This window comes from Argiope bruennichi, chromosome X1, assembly GCF_947563725.1.
Source record: "Argiope bruennichi chromosome X1, qqArgBrue1.1, whole genome shotgun sequence".
Classification (NCBI taxonomy): Eukaryota; Metazoa; Arthropoda; class Arachnida; order Araneae; family Araneidae; genus Argiope; species Argiope bruennichi.
This window is the reverse complement of record NC_079162.1, coordinates 91,423,864-91,444,078: the sequence shown is the minus strand read 5'-3', so window position 1 is coordinate 91,444,078 and position 20,215 is coordinate 91,423,864. Positions and strand designations below refer to the sequence as shown.

Genomic DNA, 20,215 nt, shown 5'->3' with positions numbered 1-20,215 from the left:
CCCCTTCTCATAGAAATAAGCCGCATTTTATGGAAGCAAAGTTTCATCACTTATAGCTACACCGCAATTTCTTATTAATTTTAATTAGTTACACCGCATTATTTAGTTCATTTCCCAATTTGAATTGTGGAGCCATCATCGACCTCCACAACAACGACATGAAGAAGGGGAATGTAATTCTTATTCTCTTTCTACTCCCATTCAGGAATATTTACTTTCACAGGAGAACCATATATCCGGGATAAAAATAGAAAGAGATAGAAATTAATTGGGAGGTTGACCCTATATTTATGTCTCAAAAAGACTGCTACGTTTGAATACCTAAAGTGATGGCAATTATTACAACATCATCATCATGAAGAAAAAGAAAAAATTAACTCTTACGAGAGTAGACAATGGGCCAATGTAAGTTGGGGTTTATGTGAAAAAGAAAAAAAAAAAAAAAAAAGTGGGTGGAGTGCAATTAGACGGATTTTTTAAAAAAAATTTTAATTTCAATTATTATTCATGACTTAATTGTAATTTTTCAGGGGGAAAAGTTTCTTAATTTTGACACATGGACAATATCATTTGCTTTGTTCGTTAATGCATTTGGTTTAGTTATTTCATAATTTACATCTGAAAGTTTAGTTACTATTTCATATGGACCTGAAAATACTGGAGAAAATTTTCTTTTATTTGGATAGTTAAATTCCTTGAACATAACAATGTCACCAGGTTTGAATGGAGCATCTATGAATTTAGCATCATATCTTATTTTATTTTTATAAAAATATTTTATAGTATTATCTTTGCTAATTTTCTAGACTTTTCTACTGGAGGATAGAATTGATTTTGAGTTCAGGGAGGAGAATAAGGTAAAGAACCGAATAACAAATATCCGGTAGGAAATTTTGTTACAGAAGGGAATGTTAAATTAGATTCATTGATTACTTGTTCTGAAAGTCTGGTCCAAGGAATTTCAGTTGAAGAAGAATTGACCTTACACGTTAATTTAGTTCCTACGAACTGATTAATTCTTTTAAATTTCCCATTAGTTTGTGGATGATGTGAAGAGGTTAACAGATACTTGACAGTGTAATTTCTGAGGAAATGCTTGAATTTAGATGAGGTAAAACGTCATTTCTATAAGTTAATAATTTGGAAGGTACCTGAATTTGGAAAACCTGTTTAATATATTAATATTTCAGAATTTTCAGTTTTGGAAGGAATAGCCTAAAACTATCTAGTTGCATGATCAATCACTATAAGAAGAAATTTTTTAGTTGATTTGTAAAAATTAAATCAATCAACTGTTTCGAAAGAAAGTCATTCTAAAGGAAGATCTATGGCAGGTACAACCTGTAAAAAGCTAAATCTTTTTTCCTTTTCCTTGTTATGTAGTTAAAAAACATCACAAAATTGCAATTTCCTGAGTAATATGGGGCCAATATTATTAAGGAGTAATTACATTTATCAATTTTTGAATGCTTGGATGCCTAAATTTTTCATGAACATTTTGTAAAACATTTCTCCTAAGACAAAAAGGTACATTTTTTTTAAAAAAAAATTTCTTTTTAATTACAAGTACATCATTGAGATTTTTAAATTAAGTATTATCCAAGTTGTCTAAATTTTATAATGTTTTATCTCATCCAGTTCCCATAAATGCACAGAATGCTGGAGATATTGAGCAGAAGGATGCCTGGATAACATATCAGCTTCAACATTAGATGGTCTCTTTAGATATTTAACTTCATTATCATACATGCTTCATTTTAAAGACGAACGAAATTATCGTCCCGTTAAATTTTTAACATTTTTAAGCCGAACAAGAGCAGCATGATCAGTAGGAATTATGGATTTTTTTTCCTATGTAAATAATAATAAAATTTATCAATAGTATCCACTGTTGCTAAATATTCCAATTCAGTTATACAATAATTTTTTTCATAAGGGTGTAAAGTTCTTGAATGATAAGATACAGGATTTAATTTACTAGAACTGTCAGCCTGTTTTAGAACAGCTATAATCTCTATTTAAGATGCATGACAAAAAAAAAAAAAAAAAAAGGCAAAAAAAACATGAAGAGGTAAATTAGGGTTTTATAGTTGTAACTAAGGTTTATAGTTATCAATTTATTTTTTTAATATTTTAAAAGCTTTTTTTTTATTTGGCATTCTTCTGTCCATTGTCACGATGTATCATTTTTCAAAAGATTATATAAAAGTTCTCTTATTTTTTCGAATCAATGAATTTATTATAAATATTTACAGAACCAAGGAATCCTTGAACATTTTTCGGAGGTTGTAATTTTTTTATGCTTTCAATATTATGGCTATCAGCAGATACGCATCCTTCTTTGACATCATACCTTAACAAATGAATTTTAAGTTTGTAAGTGTATTCTGCGTAATCTTTTGTTTTATTGACTATTTTGAATTCATCTTTACTAGACTTGGCTGTACCAAAGCTTGGTTTTCATAGTTACAATAAAAAAATATTTGTGTGTATGTTGAATGTTTTTTAATAACGTTGACATTATTTTTTTCCCGTATAATTGTAGTTTGTCGGTAGCTAAGCAATTGGAGGCTAAGAAAAGACAGGAGAAAGAAGACTATATGACTAAAAAGTGGTTAGAGAGTGATAAAAAAGGATGGGAGTAAGTGAAGTTTATGTGTGCTTGCTTTTAGTTTTTAACGATATTAATATAATTATTTAAATTTCACAAAGCTGAAATCTTTATTTAATAATCATCTAAGTTTATTTGATTAATTGTGATATTATATTACAATATAGTTAACTTTAATTTATGTAAACATCTTTTGTAAGCCTAATACTAACGTTTTTAAACTGTATTTGTGACTTTATTTATGCATATATAAGGTGTTAACTTTTATCTTTGGTAATAACTAATTTCTAAACCTTGAGACATATGCATAGACTTCTCGTTCCAAAATTTTTTAGGTAAGAGAAAGAATTATTATGTATGCTGTTTTTATCGAAGTTTGGCTTATAAAATATTTCCTTAAAATAAATATGATTCGTATTGAAATTCATTCATTTAAAGGATTACCTATCATCTTTTGAAAAAGTGAAGCAGTTGTGCGAAATTAATAATAAACGTCATTGCAATTTTTATATTTGTTAAAAAGTATTTATAAACGTAAATAAGTTTGTACTTTAAAAAATAATAGAAAAAATTGTGTTTATTCATTAAATTTCATTTAAAATCTGGTTATACTTATCCATCTGAAATATTTAATTTAAAAAGTATCTTTACCGTAGTGTTTGCTTGAAATATTTTTTTTTTTTTTCGGATGAAAAATAGAGATGAAACTTCGCAATAAATTCTTCTGACTTTTTCTGCTATGCTATTGGTGTAAAAGCTTTTCATGCTACGATTATTCAATATTGTTTAAAGTCGCCTCAACCTATAGTTTCTCTTACGTAAACTTTATCTTTTAGAAATTTAAATATATTTTATATAAAATTTTTGCAATGAAGCGATTGCGGGGATTTTTCTCAAAGAACTCCGTATCCAAGAAAAAAAATATTTTTTCTAACAGAATTGGTTCCAATTGTATAATTTCCATTACTTTTGTGTGTTAGTGTTCCCTCATGCTGCAACCATGCCTTTTGGTGAATCTCTTATCACACAGATTTGTTTAGAAAATCAGATGACGGGCAGGATAAAATATGCCTTTTTTTTAGTAGAAAAATTATCATCGAAGAAGAAGGTTCATAGATGTATTCCATCATATCCTGTACCAAACATTGGTAAACAGCACTTTATATATATCGTATAGCAGCAGTCGTATATTAATGAGAATTTTCAAAACAAATTAATGTAATTTTTATTAACTTATTTTGGATTTTTACCTTGCTTGTTTAAGATAAAGCTGCAGAGTTCAAAGTGTTTTTATTTCTTTTTTTTACATCTGCCAACAATAACTTTTGTACAAGTATTCAGAGAATATGGATACGTCTCATATTGTTTAAAAGTTTCCATACATGAGATTACTTTGTTGATTTCTTGTGCACTACTTTTAAAATAATGGAGAGCGCAGTACAGAGCATTTTGGAGCACTATCCTCAGAGGTTAAACTGTGAAATGTCTCAGTGGAAAACAATTTTTATACTGACAGTTTGTCTATAGCATTTATTATCATTAGCAACAATATTTGCTGATGAATATCTTTTGCTTGGAAATTTTAATTCTTTTTGTTGTACAGTTTCTTGTCTAATTTAATTGCATTGCGAGTAAAGCAGCATAATTTCACAAAACAGATTGCTTCTGTATATATTGTCCATTCACAATATATATATTCTGCATATATTGTCCATTTCCAAAAAGAAAAAAAAAAGAAAAAGAAAAAGCATTGAAATCAGGACTGTTATTGAAATTCGTTGGCCTGATTTATTTCTTCACAATCAAAATTCATACTTATTTCATACATTGACCTCAAAAAGAATTCATTGTAAAAATAGAATTTGCATGCAGCTATTTGATATTGTTCAAACACACACACGCATATATAAGTTGTTTATAACATATAATGTGGATTTAATTTTTTCTTTCTTTTATGTTTGTGTTTCATGCATAAAGGTGTCCATTTAATGAATTTAGGAATGCAGGTACAGTCGTCAACAACAAGACACTTTCGTCGCCATTTTATTTATCAGCATATCGTTGCAATTTTGATTGAAATGAAGCGAGGGAACAGGTTCTTTCAAACCGTCAAACTTCGTATCCGAGGCAATTAGCACTGTTAATTAACTTACATCGAAATTTTTCAATTTATTTATTTTCTTTTGGGGAATCGATTCTGTCTTATAAGACTAACCTCCAAATATAGTTTTAGAGAAGTCTAACGAAATTTTTAAGAATTATATTATTTTTAAAAAATAGGCAAAAATGTTAAATAAATAATTCTGATGAACTTTCGTTGATATCTTGGTAAATGTTCATATTTCCCACATATTTCTACATTCTCTGAAAGAAAATTTCTTGTTTAAAGAAGTCATGAATTAATTGCCTCAATAATAAAAATGTAATAACATTTTATGAATTTTTAAATATGCATGAGAAATAAAGTAAGCTGTAACATTTTGACGAGATTAAAACTGATATGCTAAGATGTCAGAAATAAAAAAAGAACTGTGCATAAATCTCTAATATATATCTACAGTTAAACAAACTTTAGCATTTATATGGCCATATATATTAGGGTGGAACGAAAATGGCCTTAAAATGTTTCTTTTTAAAATTTTAGTTTGGTAATAATGCGGAAAAATTGCCTTTAATTTCAATAACAAATTATTATTATTATTATTATTGCAATATTTCATTATCTTGAAGTGCTGCAAAGAGCTTCAAATTTGTAAAAAAAAAAAAAAAAAAAAAAAAAAAAAAAATTGAAAAAATAAAAATTTTTAAAATGGGCATTTGAAAATTTTTCTTAATTTTACTTTGGTAATAATGCGGAAAAATTGCTTTTTAGGTTGAAAAACAATATTTAAAAATTTTGTTGAAATATTGGATTATTTTAAGGTGCCTCAAAAAACTTGAAATTTGTTAAAAAATTATAAAAAATGGAATTTATTCAAAAGGGTCTTTAAAATTTTTTCTTAGACTTTAGTTTTGGGAATAATGGTAAAAAATTAGCTTTTAAGTTCAAAAAGAATTTTTTTTTTAAAATTCTGGTTGCAATACAACAATATTTCGAGGTACCTAAAAGAGCTTAAAGTTTGTAAATAGTTTTAAAAAGTATAAACATTGATAAAATATTTTTATGAATTTTTCGTTCGTATAATGTTACAAAAGATGATTTTAAATATATATATGTAATCATTACAATTGGAGAAAATTATTAATTACAAAATATAATAATAAAAAAAATTTATGTCCTATTTTGCGTTTCTTACTTCTGTATCCTTGATCAAATATTGCAGCTGCAAAATGTTTGTTTCTACTTCACTGCTATATTAAACAGTTTTTTTTTAAATTAAATTTTAGCAAATTCACACGTGCGTCAGTTTTTGCTCTTATGTGTCTTTCTCTTAAGATTGAACCACAGACATTTTGAGCAGATTCGGCCACCACTCTCGCAACTCCTTCCACTGCTTGCATGTCTCAAGGAAGCCGGGGAAAGTCGATAACCGAGTGCCCTATACTATTTCATTCAGCTTCAGATGTCTTCTGTATAAAGTTTGAACTTAATATTAAACCGCACAGGAACTTGGCAGTTCTGTCGCTTCTTGTCTATTTGATGAATCCGGTTGATCTTGTCATCGGACGCAGACAAATCTCCGCCTTAACTCAATAACAACTGCTCTGGCGACGACTCAATACCGTGCCAGTGCAGTAATAAAATTGTTTTTAAACTTTTATTCATATGACAATGCCTAATGAAAGCTTTTTATTTCATAATCGAGGCACGCTAAAATCCTTAAAAAGTTTCAAAAAGTGTGTTTTTATGAAACTTTAACGTCTTTGCTGCATTTCAAGATGTACTCCAATATTTTTTTATAATTTTTATTTATCTTATCTGTACCAAAAGGCAACTTTTCCACGCTATTACAAGTTAAGAATCAAAAATTGTTTTTTTTCATTCCACACTAATATAGTGTGTGTGTGCATACCTTTCTCTTGCATACGTAATGAATCCTTTCTCTTTGAACATTTGGATTTTTGTTTTGACAGAATGACTCACTTTTCATCGCTTGCTTTTCTCACCCTGATGCTTTCGTTTCATTAATATGTACTTTAGAATTACTTACTTTTTATAATGATTTACCATTAGATGAAGAAAATAAATCACATTTGCGACCTTTCTGAGTTGGCGAAAGCCGTGTATTTTCTTCGCATATATCTAGGTGTTCTTTCGTTCTGAAATCCAATGTTTCATGCAATTTATCCGTAAGAATTAGATCTTATAATTTTTTAAAATCTTTTTTCATTTCTGTTACTTGACAGTAGTATTCAAAGGATGTAGTTAATTGCGATGCAATCTATACATGTGATTCATTTGATTCATAATCCGACAATTTTTCCTGAGTTGCATACGTTAAAACATTGTTAGCTTTAATTTCTAGTAAATTAATTAATAACTCGGCTTGTATGCCTTTTGGGAACTGGAATACCTTTTGGAGCATAATTTATGCTTTCTCTAAGAAAGTAAAAACAAATGCAATGCCTCGGCATTCTCAGGAACAGAAATTGTTAGTCTTCTAATTCTTTTTATTACATTGTCAAAACAGAAAACCACGTTTGTTCGCTCACCAGGCAATGATTGTTTTTCCAATTTTTCTAGCTCAATCTTCTTCTCGAGTCGGGCCAATTTCATTTATTTTTCAATCCAACTTAGATTGTTCATTAATTGCTTTAGTCGTCCGATCCTCAACGATCGATTTGACTACGCCACGGACAAATTCTTGATCCATTTTGAATACCTCAGAATTTTCTATTAATTTTTTAAGTTCCATAATTTTAGCATTTTTTGTCACATTTTCACTATTTACAATTATTATGAAATCACACTTATTTAAATTCTTTAAAATACTCATTTTCAGAAATAAGAGAGGCAGAATAAATGTAAAACGGAAGTACCCCTGTATCACCTTTTGGAATTTGTTCACTGGCTCCGAACCCCCATCGTTGAAAGTGTGATTGGTTTTAATGCATCAGTCCACTTGGATTAGCTTAGTCGTTCTATTTCTTGATTAACAAAGGTGATTATGATGATTTTTACAAGTGAGAATGTAATGATGGAGAAGGAATATATATTACATGAATATGGACAGTTAATGCAGAACGCCCTCTCGTGGAGTTAATTTACCACACATATCCGCATACATATATTTTATCTCTGAACCATCAGCAGTTGTATCATGAATGATATAACAAAAATCCAGAAGTTTGAAATATTTAATATGGAAATTAAGCGATAAAAATATTTTTTCGTGTTAAAAGATCATCCAGAAAATTTCAATTCTACCGGAATTTCTGACGAAAATTGAAACATTATGCTTTTTTTTTTTTTTTATATAGAATAGAGAGAAGAGATAGAAATATTTAAATAGAATTTTACTTCTTATTTGCGTACTGTTCAACATCATTTGAACTGTTTAATCCATCCTTAGATGTTGGAAAATGTTTAATATCACCACTCCTCCTTTTAAAGCTATCAAGACAATCAAGAAATGCAGTGATATTTTGATCCATCTTTTCTTTACTCTCTTTAGCAGTCTATCCTTTTTTTTTTAAAGGATAAAATTCATCAAAAAGAAGTTTTCGCTTTATCAACATTTAAACAATTATTTTTACTCCTAATTCGAAGGTTTCTCTAAGACGTCCCGCGGTATGTTTAACACAGAATTAATTTTAATTCAGGGGGATTGTAATAATTACTCAACAGTTGTAAAAAATAATACTCTATCACAACAGTGTATCGATCAATTAGAAGGGGATCAACTGAGAACTCACCAGTTATACCGTAGGACCGTTCGGGCAAAACTTGTCGTCTTCTGTGTTGGATTTATAATGAACATTTGAATACAAAATTTTCATTAGAAATGTGATAACTTTTGAACAGAAAACGGCAAAAATATAAACTGTTAGGTGATGAAATGCAATAACGAATTTAATTTCCCAAATATGAAAGGTATTAACTCTTTAACATCCAAGCACTTTTCAAGCGGCACTCCCTTTAACATCCAGACTTTCTCAGCGTGTCTCTGGAAGACATGGACTCTTCCAAGCTGAGGGGCAATTACCCCTCGCACTCCGAGGCAATAAATCTGTCGACGCTCTGCCTTGAATAATTGCCTTGCGGTTTTCGACGACGAGAATCATTTTCCATCAGCTAAAGAGTTTTTTTCTAATGTATTTATATTTTTTAGTGTGAAGCATTTCGCTCTCGTATTTGTGGGGTATTTTTTTTTTTTTACAAAAAATATGAAATTTATTTTATAATTGAGAAAACAGGGTTTTTTTTTAAAGTTTTATGTTAGGCTTCCAAACCATTTAAGTAAAAACTGGCTTTACTAGCAATTTCAAAACATCTTTTCATCTTATTTTCATTAGGCTTTTACATTTCTTTTGTTGCCAAATTAAATAATATGTCATATATTAGCATGTAATTTTTTTTTTTTTTTTTACATAGTAATGTAGAACATACATTGTGCATATATCAATGCAATTAGTACATTTGTTTACATAGTATAGATGTCAATGTAATTCATTGATAGACGAGATAATGTTTTAAATCTTCATTTAATACCAAAATAAAAACATTCGTTGAATAAAAAAAAATGTTACTGCACTTTTTGAAAGACGTTTCGAAAATAATACGCTCTTTCAACACTTAACTAAGATTTTTTTTTATTACCTTTAGCATTCATTTTTTTAGTATAAACGGTTATCTTCATTGAAGTTTTAAATCTAAAATATTATTTTGCATTTTCGATAGTGATACTAAGACAAAAGTTTTAGAATTTTAATTAAATTTTTCAAGAAGTTTTCACATTTTGTTTCCAAAACTTTATGCATTCTTGCTTTTACATTAAATAATCGAAAAAGAATGTGGAGTAAATATATAATCCAAAAATATCTTTATTTTGCCACTCTTTTTTAATAATCTTTTAAAATATAACTTTTAAAATTTTTGTCTAACCAAAGGAGTATATTACGTCAAACTTTATATATCTCATATAACGAAACAATTCGATAGATGAGATAACATATTTTTTAAACTTTATTTAATACTGAAATGCAAAAATTTATGAAGTAAAATTCGGGGAAAAAATTACTCAGCGGAATATATTTTGAAAATACATTTCTTCAGTTTTCAGCCTGAACATTTTACTAAAACATTCATCACTATTACATTCTTCTTGAACTAAACATGAAGATTTAGCACATTTATTATTACATTCATCATAAATATTACGGTTTTAGTATAAAGTGTCATGTTGAAAATCTGCTTTTAAAATGTTATGTGAAATTTTCTTTATTATTAAGTCATGATAAAATTTTGAAAGAAAGTTTCATATTAAATTTCCATAAATTTACGCACGAGGGAATCATTTGCAAATTTTTGATAATAAGTAAATTATATAACATTTTTTGACTCCTCATCTCCATCTCTCTCGTTTATTTGATCCTCATTAGTTTCATCTCCTGCTTCTTTGTTTAGAATAAAAGAGATCTGAGCTAAAGTATCATTTTTTGGCCAACCATCATCTTCGCTGATAGATCACAGTAACTTTCATCAGAAGCAAGTAAAATTGCTTTAATTTCTTCTTCAATATTTTCGCGATTTCTTTTACTCATAATGAAAAAATAATAAGCGTTTCAATACAAAAATTATTCTGATAATCCAAAAACCCGATTCCCAGCACGTAAAATAAAGAGTAGAAATTCACAATTGAAGAGAAATTTTCAGAGTGGCATTTGAAAAAGGAACTCAGTATTTAAATAACTTATCTCACTCTATGAAGGGGCAGTAAAGAATACGCATATTCTTTTTCTAGTCTTTTATTGCTATTTTGGAAGCGGAAGTGTGTACTTGGCCTCAGAAATTCCACAGTCCTTTGATGACAGAATAAGACGCTTGGAGTGTAAAACGACTTCCATCTGCAGTAACAAGAGTCGCTACACATTTTGTGAGAAAACTGCGATGTGAATAGGCTGCAGTGACAATGCAATAGTTTGTGTTTATATCATTACAATAGTCTTGATACTGAAAAATGATGCTTATTCTGATGCTTATCCGAAAAATAAACAACTTGTATGTATCCTTATATACCATTCATCGTTAACAGAGCACTTCAGTGGAAAATTTTTAAAAAATGGCCATAAAAATCTTTCAAATTTTTGAGCTTACAACGCATGAAAATAGAAACTAAAACCCTTTCAAAATAACAAAATGTACGCAAACAACCTATTTATTAAATCCTCTTCAACCCCTACCGCCCTAAGGCACAGGCAAAACTACTGTGAAAAAGCCGCGATTGTCGAAGATAACGGGGACTACCTGGAATGTTTAGTAGAGTAGCCGCTTTTAATACTTATCTCCCCTAAAACGGCTAGCAGCCGCCCCAAACCGACCCACTTGGATGTTAAAGGGTAAATTCTTAAACCGCCCGCCTGGCATCGAGAAGGTTAATTTTACATATTGAAAAAGAGCATAAACTTTATTTTCAATAGTATAATAATTTGTTTACATTGCATTGAGTAATGCGAATGCGAATTACTGCAATATCGTCAGGCACCATTCTAAAACAAATTAATAGGAAAAAGAAATAAGTCATCAATATCCGAGCATCTGGCGTGATCTGGTGCCCCTGGATCCGGAATTTTATTTTTAATGTGAACCCCTGTTACTACTCTCTTTATTATTAATGCTAATGAATTCACATTTCAAAATTGTTTATGTTGTTTATGCAATGAGTTGGAAAGTTTAAATTATGAGAAGCCGATTTACAAATAGGCATTTCATATTTATCTAAAATATGAAAAAGGTTTGAATGATTTGTCTTTGTTCATGGAGGTATTATATTACTGATTTTGTATTTTGATATTAAAAAAGAAGATTAGATAAATAAAGTATTTATAATTTTTATTACGTTTTTGATGAGCTTTTGGCGATGACTGACAAAGAGAACAACAACAAACTTTGCAGTGGGAATTAAGTTCTACACGTATTCTTTTGATTCATATTATTTGATATAAAAATAAACGTAAATCTCCTTTAAATTCCTACAAGTTATCTTTCTTACATATTGCTCCTCTTTACTTCTTATTTTCTTGTGTGATTTCAATGCCTGTTACATCGTTCAAAATGCTTTCATGTTCATAACCTAAACAGCAACACATATTTAAAGAAGCTGGTTATTATGTCAGCATTTTTCTTCCATTTACAATTTATTTAAATGTACAGAAATCAGCATTGTATGTTTTCACTTAATTTTAAAAAACCAGAGTATGTTTTGAAACAAATTATTGTAAATTAATATGAGATCTCTAGCCGAAACATATCTATTTTTTGTTGATTGATATTTATATTTTAACTCTTCATTTAGATAAAAATTATTTTAATGTGCTTGGGTGTTTCTTAATCTGATATAGAAAGTTTAAAAATTAACTTTTCTATTTTTAGGTTCATAGATAAAGGTGCCAATGATTATGAATTTCCAATCGAAGATCCATCCGAATATGAAGGACACGAGTAAGTGATTTAACTATGAAAAATTCAGAAATCTGCTAATGAAACAACCATTTTAATGGTAGATTTCATGCTGACAGATATTTGTCTATTCCAGAAATTAATTGTCCTGGGGAGTTAACTTGAGAAAATTTCCAAAATAGTTACAATTATCTATCAATTACCTCTCAATATCAGAACCATCGGAATTGAAGCACCTGTCACAACGTTAGACTAGTTTCTGTATTTCAGTATCGAAAAAATCCGTCTCATGATAGGGGAACAACATACGATAACCGTGTACATATCGACCGACAATAAAGATGATTCATCCTGATATTGTGTTAGCATTCAAAACTTGCCGTCAAACACAAATATCTGATTCAATAAATGTTTCTACGCAATAATGTTCTGTCTCGTTATGATCTCCGGGGATCTTATTTTCTGGTCAAAAGAAATATAATTTTATTTATTTGATAAATTAAAATTATTTACAGTTTGAAATTTTTTCAGTAGAGACCCCCATATAAAATTTACTAACAAAATTTCATTTTGTCCCTTTCTATTAAAAGTAATAATTAAGCTATTTCAACTCCTTTTGATTAATTGCATTTTGCCAAGATAAGTGATTTTAAAGCATTCTTGCACAATAAACTTAGTGTGTACTGACTGATTAATTGTGCATGTAAAGAAGCGATATTAATTGGCGAATAGAGTTAATATGTCTGGCTGTTAAGTGTGATGACTGCGGTATGGCTCAGAAGGTCATAGAAGGAAGTCGCTCTGTTTCTTTTTTTATTCAAAAAGCATTTTGCATTTGTCATCTATAATCAAGTGTAGAATTTTAATACAAAACTACTTTAGAGGTCCCCGTTGCTGTTGAGAGAATATGTCCTCATGGATCTATCATCAAGATTCTTGCAGATTCTGTAATTTTTGTTTTTTCTGTAATTGATTATCATGGTCTGAAGTCACTGATCCGGCTTCCATTCAGCATCCACCAGAGCTATCTTTAAAACTGTCTCCCTCACCATAGAGCTAGCAGTGATAGCAGGAGCACTCCAATCACTGAAAACGAGGTTTTGTGTTCTATGGAGGGAGTCCCGCCTCTGTATTTACTGTTAAAATTATAATTAAATGCGCTGCAAATTGTACATGTGATTCATTTCGTAAGCGATGAGCATTTTTGAAATTGCCAAAACATTCTGGATGTGTCGGCTGAAATTCAGGTAAAAATAACTGTTTTGATTTTTAATAATCCAATATCTGACCACCAATATCTGAGCATCTGGCGTGATCCGATGCCCCTGAATCCGGAATCTTATTTTTAATGTGAACCCCTGTTTCTATTCTCTTTATTATTAATGCTAATGAATTCACATTTCAAAATGGTTTATGTTGTTTATTCAGTCAGTTGGAAAGTTTGAATTATGAGAAGCCGATTTACAAATAGGCATTTCATATTTATCTAAAATATGAAAAAGGTTCGAATAATTTGTCTTTGTTCATGGAGGTATTATTTTACTGATTTTCTATTTTAATATGAAAAAAGAAGATTAGATAAATAAAAAGTATTTATAATTTTTATTACGTTTATGATGAGCTTTTGGCGATGACTGAAAAGGGAAAAACAAAAAACTTTGCAGCAGGAATTAAGTTCTACATGTATTCTTTTGATTCATTTTATTTGGTATAAAAATAAACATAAATCTCCTTTATAATACTTACAAGTTATCTTTCTTACACATTGCTCCTCTTTATTTCTTATTTTCTTGTGTGATTTACATGCCTGTTACATCGTTGAAAATGCTTTCATGTTTATAAACAAAACAGCAACACATATTTTGAGAAGCTGGTAATTATGTCAGCCTTTTTCTTCCATTCACAATTTATTCATGCATACAAAAATTAGCATTCTATGTTTTCACTTAATATTGAGAAACCAGAGTATGTTTTGAAAAAATGTATTGTAAATTAATATGAGATCTCTAGCCAAAACATGTCTATTTTTTGTTGATTTAAATTTATATTTTAACACTTCATTTAGATAAAAATTATTTTGCTGTGCTTGGGTGTTTCTTAATCTGATATAGAAAATTTTAAAATTAACGTTTCTACTTTTAGGTTCATAGATAAAGGTGCCATTGGTTATGAATTTCCAATCGAACATCCACCCGAAGATGAAAAACTCGGGTAAGTGATTTAACTATTAAAAATTCAGAAATCTGCTAATGAAATAACCATTTTAATGCTAGACTTCATGCTGGCAGATATTTGTCAATTCCAGAAATTAATTGTCCTGGAGAGTGTACTTGAGACAATTTCCAAAATAGTTACAATTATTTATCAATTACCTCTCAATATCAGAACCATCGGAATTGAAGCACCTGTCACAACGTTAGACTAGTTTCTGTATTTCAGTATCGAAAAAATCCATCTCATGATAGGGGAACAACATACGATAGCCGTATACATATCGACCGACAATAAAGAAGATTCATCCTGATATTGTGTTAGCATACAACACTTGCCGTCAAACACAATTACATATGCGGCTACTGACGCAAAATTTCTATTCGGAGGTATTTTTCTGTCTCACCTCTGGTTTTGATGTGGCTTTCTGCGACTTCTATCTGTTTAAGCAGCTGAGAAGGTTTCTGGTTAGATATCATTTTCCCAGAAACGAAGAAGTTCAGGTGGCTGTCACGCGGTGCTCCCCTTTCTGGCAGCATATTTTTTCGTGTCATGTTGTAAACTTTTTTCAATTCAAATCGGTCTTATGTAGTTTAGTAGCTAAAAGAGTGCTGTATCTGATTCAGTAAATGTTTCTAAGCAATAATGTTCTATCTCGTTATGATCTCCGGGGATCTTATTTTCTGGTCAAAAGAAATATAATTTTATTTATTTGATAAATTAAAATTATTTACAGTTTGAAATTGTTACAGTAAAGACCCCCATAACAAAATTTCATTTTGTCCCTTTCTATTAAAAGTAATAATTTAGATATTTCAACTCCTTTTCATCAATTACATTTTGCCAAGATAAATGAAATAATATTTTAAAGCATTCTTGCACAATAAACTTAGTGTGTACTGATTGATTAACTGTGCATGTAAAGAAGCGAAATTAATTTTCGAATAGAGTTAATATAATATGTCTGGCTGTTAAGGGTGATGAATGCGGTATGGCTCAAAAGGTCATAGAAACAAGTCGCTTTGTTTCTTTTTTTAATAAAAATGCATTTTGCATTTGTCATCTATAATCAAGTGTAGAATTTTATTACTAAACTACTTTAGAGATCCCTGTTGCTGTTGACAGAATATGTCCTCATGGATCTATCATCAAGATTCTTGCAGATTCTGTAATGTTTGATTTTTTCTGTATTTGATTATCATGTTCTGAAGTCACTGATCCGGCTTCCTTTCAGCACCACCAGAGCTATCTTTAAAACTGTCTCCCTCACCATAGAGCTAGCAGTGATAGCAGGAGCACTGCAATCACTGAAAACGAGGTTTTGTGTTCTATGGAGGGAGTCCCGCCTCTGTATTTACCGTTAAAATTATAATTAAATGCGCTGCAAATTGTACATGTGATTCATTTCGTAAGCGATAAGCATTTTTGAAATTACTAATACATTCAGGACGTGCCGACTGAAATTCAGCTAAAAATAACTGTTTTGATTTTTAATAATCCGACAATTCTTCCTCAGTTGCATACGTTAAAACATTGCTAACGTTAATCACTAGTAAATTAATTAATATCTCGGCTTGTAAGCCTTTGGGAACTGGAATTCCTTTTGGAACATAATTTATGCTTTCTCTAACAAAGTAAAAAACAAATTCAACGCTTCGGCTTTCTCAGGAACAGAAATTGTTAGTCTTCTAATACTTCTTATTACATTTTCAAAACGGAAAACACGTTTGTTCGCTCACCAGGCAATGATTGTTTTTCCAATTTTTCTAGCTCAATCTCCGCCTGGAAAAGTGTAAATTTCCTTTTTTTCAATTTCTAACTTAGATTGCTTATTTACTGCCTTAGTCGTCCCATCCTCAACGATCGATTTCACTACGCCACGGACAAATTCTTGATCCGTTTTGAATATATTAGAATTTTCAATTAATTTTTTAGGTTCCATAATTTTAGCATTTTTTAACACAGTTTCGCTGTGTTCTTTGTCAATTACTATTAAATCCCATTTCTTTAAATTTTTTAAATTAATTTATTTAAAATTGTTCAAATTCAATTGTAAGATAAATATATATATATATATATATAATAATTGTTACTAAATTTAAGTATGAAACACATCCACAAAAAAAATTTGTACATGTTTTTTAAATTTATTTTATTACAGTTTCTTTTTGTAAAGCAGAAGTGTCCCATCACTTTTGTGAGACACTGTATATATATATATATATATATATATATATATATATATATATATATATATATATATATATATATATATATATATATATATATATATATATATATCTATATATATAATATAGCTGTGGTGGGTTTTAATGCATCAGTCCACTTATATTAGCTTCATCGTTTTATTTCTTCATTAACAAAGGTGATTATGATGATGTTTACAAGTGAGAATTGAATGATGAAGAAGAAATATATATTACATGAAGATGAACAGTTGACGTTGTTCCCACATGTGCGTGGTACATTGGGCATTTGTAGATGAATTCCTCTATGGAAGAATTCCAGTTTCGACGTTTTCAGAGAATTTTAAGTTTTAGAACTCCGGTCCCACCATTCTCGGCTTGTGTCCCTGTTTCGAAACTTTGAACTCTGCTTCTGGCTATCATTGGAAGGATGAGGAGAGCCCTCTCGTTGAGTATATTTACCACACTCATATATATATATATATATATTCGGTTTATCTGAAAGAATCTGAATTCTTCCGAAATTTCTGATGAAAATTGAAACATTATGCCTTTTTTTTAATATAAAGAATAGAGAGTCGCGATAAAAATATTTATATACAATTTTACTTCTTATTAGCTTACTATCCAACATTATTTGAACTGATGAATCCGTCCTGAGATATTGAAAAATGCTTTCCATCTGAACTCCCCTTTTCAGAGCTATCAAGACAATCAACGAACGCTGTGATATTTTGATCGACCTCTACTTTGCACCCTTTTGCAGTCTATTCTTTTTTTATTTTTTTAAAAAGGATAAAATTTATCAAAAAGATTTTTTTTTTTTTGCTTTATCTACATCTACATCTACTTTATCTGCATCCTAATTCTCAGATTTCTCTAAGAAGCCCCGCGGTATGTTTAACAAAAAATGCTGCTTAGTTTACGGAAATTGTAATAATTACTCAAGAGTAGTAAAAAATAATTTTAATCGCTGTCACAACAGCGTATTGCTCAATTGTAAGGAGATCAACTGGGCACTTGCCAGCTATACCCCAGAACCATTCGGACAAAACTTTTCGACTGCTTTGTTGGATTTATAATGAACATTTCAATACCGAATTTTCACTAAAAATATAACTTTTGGACAGAACACAACAAAAGATATAAACTATTGGGTGATGAGATGCAATTACGGAATTAAATTCTCGAAATTAAAATAGTATTAATTTACCTATCGGGAAAGGACATAAACTTTATTTCCTGCAGTATAATAATTTATTTGCACTGCAATGAGTAACTTGATTCGAATTACTCAAATATCGCCAGGCATCAGTCTAAAACAAATTAATTGGAAAAAGAAATAAGTCACCAATATCCGAGCATCTGGCGTGATCCGGTGCCCCTGGATCCGGAATTTTATTTTTAATGTGAACCCCTGTTACTACTCTCTTTATTATTAATGCTAATGAATTCACATATCAAAATTGTTTATGTTGTTTATGCAGTGAGTTGGAAAGCTTGAATTATGAGAAGCCGATTTACAAATAGGCATTTTTTATTTATCTAAAATATGAAAAAGGTTTGAATGATTTGTCTTTGTTCATGGAGGTATTATTTTACTGATTTTCTATTTTAATATTAAAAAAGAAGATTAGATAAATAAAGTATTTATAATTTTTATTACGTTTTTGATAAGCATTTGGCCATGACTGACAAAGAGAACTGCAAAAAACTTTGCAGCAGGAATTAAGTTCTACATGTATTCTTTTGATTCATATTATTTGGTATAAAAATAAACGTAAATCTCCTTTAAATTCCTACAAGTTATCTTTCTTACACATTGCTCCTCGTTATTTCTTATTTACTTGTGTGATTTACATGCCTGTTACTTTGTTGAAAATGCTTTCATGTTTATAAACAAAACAGCAACACATATTTCCAGAAGCTGGTAATTATGTCAGCCTTTTTCTTCCATTTATAATCTATTTATACATACAGAAATTAGCATTCTATGTTTTCACTTAATTTTAAGAAACCAGAGTATGTTTTGAAAAAAATTATTGTAAATTAATATGAGATCTCTAGCCAAAACCTGTCTATTTTTTGTTGATTGATATTTATATTTTAACTCTTCATTTAGATAAATATTATTTTGCTGTGCTTGGGTGTTTCTTAATCTGATATAGAAAGTTTAAAAATTAACTTTTCTATTTTTAGGTTCATAGATAATGGTGCAAATGATTATGAATTTCCAATCGAAGATCCATCCGAATATGAAGGACTCGGGTAAGTGATTTAACTATGAAAAATTAGGAAATTTGCTAATGAAATAACCATTTTAATGCTAGATTTCATGCTGACCGCTATTTGTCTATTCCAGAAATTAATTGTCCTGGAGAGTTAACTGAAGAAAATTTCCAAAAAAGTTACAATTATCTATCAATTACCTCTCAATATCAGAACCATCGGAATTGAAGCACCTGTCACAACGTTAGACTAGTTTCTGTATTTCAGTATCGAAAAAATCCGTCTCATGCTAGGGGAACAACATACGATGGCCGTGTACATATCGACCGACAATATAGATGATTCATCCTGATATTGTGTTAGCATTCAAAACTTGGCGTCAAACAGAATTACATATACGGCTACTGCCGCAACATTTCTATTCGGAGGTATTTTTCTGCCTCACCTCTGGTCTTGATGTGGCTTTCTGTGACTTCTATCTGTTTAAGCAGCTGAGAAGGTGTGTGGTTAGATATCATTTTCCCAGAAACGAAGAAGTCCAGGTGGCTGTCACGCTGTGCTCCCCTTTCTGGCAGCATATTTCTTTGTGTCATGATGTAAACTTTTTTCAATTCAAATGGGTCTTAAGTAGAGTAGTAGCTAAAAGAGTGCTATATCTGATTCAGTAAATGTTTCTAAGCAATAATGTTCTATCTCGTTATGATTTCCTGGGATCTTATTTTCTGGTCAAAAGAAATATAATTTTATTTATTTGATACATTAAAATTATTTACAGTTTGAAATTGTTACAGTAGAGACCCCCATAACAAAATTTCATTTTGTCCCTTTCTATTAAAAGTAATAATCAAGCTATTTCAATTCCCTTTGATTAATTGCATTTTGCTATGATAAATGAAATAATATTTTAAAGCATTCTTGCACAAGAAACTTAGTGTGTACTGACTGATTACCTGTGCATGTAAAGAAGCGAAATTAATTTTCGAATAGAGTTAATATAATATGTCTGGCTGTTAAGGGTGATGACTGCGGTATGGCTCAGAAGGTCATAGAAGGAAGTCGCACTGTTTCTTTTTTTTTTTTTTTTATTAAAATAGCATTTTGCATTTGTCTATAATCAAGTGCGAATTTTATTACAAAACTACTTTGGAGATCCCAGGTGCTGTTGAGAGAATATGTCCTCATGGACATATCAGCAAGATTCTTACAGATTCTGTAATTTTTGATTTTTTCTGTAATTGATTATCATGGACTGAAGTCACTGATCCGGCTTCCTTTCAGCATCCACCAGAGCTATCTTTAAAACTGTCTCCCTCACCATAGCGCTAGCAGTGATAGCAGGAGCACTCCAATCACTGAAAACGTGGTTTTGTGCTGTGTAGAGGGTGTCCCGCCCCTGTA

General features: G+C 30.0%; 1 protein-coding gene across 1 annotated transcript in view; it reads left to right on the top strand.

Annotated features, from left to right (window-relative positions):
• Window positions 1-20,215, top strand: part of LOC129959318 (uncharacterized) — a 39,398-nt gene that overhangs the window by 6,574 nt on the left and 12,609 nt on the right. The window contains exons 7-10 of the mRNA XM_056072137.1: window positions 2,546-2,641; window positions 12,144-12,212; window positions 14,313-14,381; window positions 18,788-18,856. Coding sequence (XP_055928112.1) covers window positions 2,546-2,641; window positions 12,144-12,212; window positions 14,313-14,381; window positions 18,788-18,856 — 303 coding nt within the window. The remainder of the gene's footprint in view (window positions 1-2,545; window positions 2,642-12,143; window positions 12,213-14,312; window positions 14,382-18,787; window positions 18,857-20,215) is intronic.